This window comes from Galeopterus variegatus, unplaced genomic scaffold (genome assembly GCF_000696425.1).
Source record: "Galeopterus variegatus unplaced genomic scaffold, G_variegatus-3.0.2 Scaffold196, whole genome shotgun sequence".
NCBI classification, from domain to species: Eukaryota; Metazoa; Chordata; class Mammalia; order Dermoptera; family Cynocephalidae; genus Galeopterus; species Galeopterus variegatus.
In genome coordinates, this window is record NW_007726307.1 from 614,387 (window position 1) to 618,209 (window position 3,823).

Below are 3,823 nucleotides of genomic sequence, written 5' to 3' on the forward strand. Positions count from 1 at the left end.
GTTGCTCCCGCGCCTCGCTCAGCCAGTGAGCGGGAACCGGTCTGTATGTGGGATCCAAACCCTCGGGCGGGAGCGCCGCTGCGCTTCCCAAGCGGCGCACTATCCAGTGCGCCACCGGGCCGGCCCGGCTCTGTTTTTTTTCTATAGCTCTGTTGTCCCTATCATGCTCAGTATTGATTCTACTCAGCACTGTTAGGACGCTGTCCTGACTTGAGTTCTGGTGGTCTTTCAAAGTTCTTAGGGACTCAACTGCTTGAGATTCACTGACCTTCTGTAGGCCTGTGTCACTCACCCGCTGGGTTCCTTGGAGTTTTAGCCACTCTTCTCACATTGGTCTACTGTGCTATCTAGGGAATCCCTGTTGTCTGTTTTGGGATTCTGCTGTTCTCAGGCCTATTAGTCACCCTGTTTCTTCCCTCCGCTTTTTCTGTCACAGGCAGTGGTAGTGTGCAGGTCCTGTGGTGTTTTGTCATCATCACCTCTCACCTCCCTGCCATGTTGTGGAGATACCTAGTTACCTAGTTTTGTTGTAAATATGGGCCATGGGTTTTTGGTTTTGCTGTCTAACAGTTGCTCTGCCTTTATGTGGGAATTGGAGAAGATCTACAAACCATGCTGCCACCACTACCTCTGTCATCCCACAGTCTCCTAGTCCATTAACTTTAGATAACATTTCTTCACCCTGTTCTGTGTACTTCTTTCCATCTCCCATCCCATTTTCTCTGATTTCATATCACTGCGTGTGTTTGCTTCATCCTTCAGGTGACCAGTATGCACTGAAGATGAGGTTTGTGGACCATGTGTTTGATGAACAAGTGATAGATTCTCTGACTGTGAAGATCATCTTGCCTGAAGGGGCCAAGTGAGTGTGACTGTTCCTCTCCTCCCATTTTTCTGGTTGTAATCTCTTGGTACCTCAGGGGGGAGCCTGTTTTCTAGGGGCACAGAGTAGGTACTCAGTAAATAGTTTTGACTGATAAGCCTGTAGGTAACTTTCTGACTGAAGTTTAAACAGAAAAGTTAGACTCAAACGAGGGCCCAGGATTTATTTATGAAATCTTCTGAATCATTGTGCCTTCGCATGACAGGTACAGTATTCAGTGTCACCTCAACAAGCCAGAGTGATAGCCTGAATCTGATGGGATGATGTGCAACAGGGAAGAACACAGAGTAAAGACCACCTGGATAGCCTTTGTGCTGTGTTAACAGAAAGTGAAAGAGTAATGGAGCAGTAGCTCCATTTTATCCTGGGCTTGTGAGACCAGGCTCAGAAAGGGTCAGCGGGGTGGTGGTCTCAGATGGTTTATCAGGGTTCCATGCTTAACAAACAGTAGCAACCGTCTTTGGTCAATTTAAGCAGAGAAGAACGTATTTGGAAAGGTAAGGGACATCTCATAAAATGACCACATGAGTTGAAGAACCAGGCTTTGGAAAGGATGGAGCCAGGGCGTCTCCAGGAGTCTGTTCGGCAGGAGCAGATGGAAACTCACAGGGGCACCTGTCCTTGGCACGAGTGAAAACATTGTTCATAGTCTTTGTGTCACTTTGCTCTAGATTCACTTTACAGGGGGAGCAAGAGCATCTACTTGGCCTCTCTTAGATCACATGTCCACTCTGATCACTAGAATGAGAGGCGCCTTGATTGTTCTTCCTGTGGAGAATGTTCCATGGGGGAAGGGTAGTTCTAGGCAAAACGAGAGTGTGCTGTTTGGCAGCAGAAGTGACAGTGGGCCTGGGCAGACAAAAACAGTACATGTCTACTGTTCCCTATAAGAAGCTCTCATTCACGTGAGGAGAAAGAACATTTGGAATAACAGGCAAAACGAGAGTGTGCTGTTTGGCAGCAGAAGTGACAGTGGGCCTGGGCAGACAAAAACAGTGCATGTCTACTGTTCCCTATAAGAAGCTCTCATTCACGTGAGGAGAAAGAACATTTGGAATAACGAAGGGACCTCTTCAAGTCCCTGAGAGACTCTCATTGGGTAGAATGCACACAAGAGTTATGTCAGTTGTGTATCTCCAAGGGGCGGAGTCAGTACTTTGAGCACTTGTGAGTGGAGGTGGTGGGGGACAGTTGTTTCCTCAGCAGAAGAGTGGTTTCATACTCAGGGCTTTCTGGCAGTGGGCTAGCTGTCTCAGGAGGGTGGGTGTTCCTCATTGCGAGAGGGGAGCAGAGTGGAGGAGTGTGAACTTAGTGATCTTGAAAGGCCTCCTTAGCCTTGGAATTCTCCAACCCTAAACCTAGTTTGTCCGTGTAGTTTGTCTGAGGTTATATTTTGTTCTCATCTGTCTACAGGAATATCCAAATTGATAGTCCCTATGAAATCAGCCGCGCCCCAGATGAGCTGCATTATACCTACCTGGACACATTCGGCCGCCCTGTGATTGTTGCCTACAAGAAAAATCTGGTAGAACAGCACATTCAGGACATCGTGGTAAGTGACTCCACCGTTCTGCCTTCCATGCCTCCTTCCCCAGGCAGTGTGTGCTTGGGCCAAGGACTTACCCATCTTTCCCTCCTTGGGCTGGAGTGCTTTGAGCCCACAGTGGCCTCTGGGGGTGGGCAGGGCAGCAGGTAGTAGAATGGGCCAGCCTGCGTGAGTCGAGGCGCCCAAGTTCCTGTGTCCCTGTAGCCCTGACAGAGCTTGTCTTCTGGTTCTCCTTCCAGGTCCACTACACATTCAACAAGGTGCTCATGCTGCAGGAGCCCCTGCTGGTGGTAGCTGCCTTCTACATCTTGTTCTTCACCGTCATCATCTACGTCCGGCTGGACTTCTCCATCACTAAGGTACCCTCACAGCTTTCTTCCTGCTCTGGTCAGTCAGTCATTTACACCCTCAATTGAGCACCAATCCTCGCAGCAAGTCCAGGGCAGGACCCTGTTGCTGGAAGACTCTCCCCTGCCTGTGGCCTCTGCTAGTTTTACTGTAAAGATCCTTTTGTTGCTGGGATCACCATCATATGACGTTAAGTCCTGTTTCCTGTCTTCTTTTGGCTCTGGATACATAGTAACTTGGACACTCGCTTGAAGTGGGAAAAACAAAAAGATTGGTCCTCGTTATTCAGCTGAACTTGCAGCTTGAACTTGCAGGACTCACCTTTAGTCCTCTTGTTGACAGCTCCTCTCCCTTCCCCTGTGATAGCTCCTGTGGGGAGACGACTTCAGAGTTGAGCTGAAACCGCTGACTTGGCCCACCAGAACCTTCTGCCCCTCCTTCACGCTCTACTCCCTCAGCAACAAACTCCATGGCTCCTTGGCCTTCCCCAGGGCTGCCCTGCGGTTATCCTCAGGTCATCCTCTTTGTCTCTTTTTTCCTCTTCCAATCGCTTCTCATTCTTTCTCTTTATTACCAACATTACTGTTTTATAAGGGCATATGGCGCCATGCCCTGTGCCAGGCACTAGGACCAGGTGTTTATAGTCTGGTTGGTGAGGCAGGAGGGAGAGACAAGCAGCAGCTGGAGCGTGAGGACTGGGAACATAAGGCGGCAGGCAGTGTGTATTTTCGGTTGTGGGGCCTGGGAGGCCCAAAAGGCTACCACGAGGAGGTGACAGGCAGAAAAGGTAGGGAAGGGCAATCAGCTGGAGGGGCAGTTCATGGGGCACCAGGGAGAGGTTTCAGTGGGACCTGTGGGCAGTGGTAGAGTACATGCGAGCAAGGACGCCAATCCAGCTGGTAACATAGAGTGGTGAGGCTGCTCAACATCAGGTGGAGCTGCTGGGGCGCTAGCTCCTAGCTAACCTTGTCCTGCAGAAGGGCTGAGGTGGGGCCGGCCCGGTGGCGCACTGGATAGTGCGCCGCTTGGGAAGCGCGGCGGCGCTC

The 3,823-nt window shown here is 50.5% G+C and overlaps 1 protein-coding gene across 1 annotated transcript in view; it reads left to right on the plus strand.

Moving 5' to 3' along the window:
- The window catches only part of RPN1 (ribophorin I), a 28,225-nt gene that overhangs the window by 20,021 nt on the left and 4,381 nt on the right, over positions 1-3,823 (plus strand). Inside the window, exons 5-7 of the mRNA XM_008565297.1 lie at positions 763-862; positions 2,297-2,435; positions 2,669-2,788. Of these exons, the coding sequence (XP_008563519.1) occupies positions 763-862; positions 2,297-2,435; positions 2,669-2,788 (359 nt within the window). The remainder of the gene's footprint in view (positions 1-762; positions 863-2,296; positions 2,436-2,668; positions 2,789-3,823) is intronic.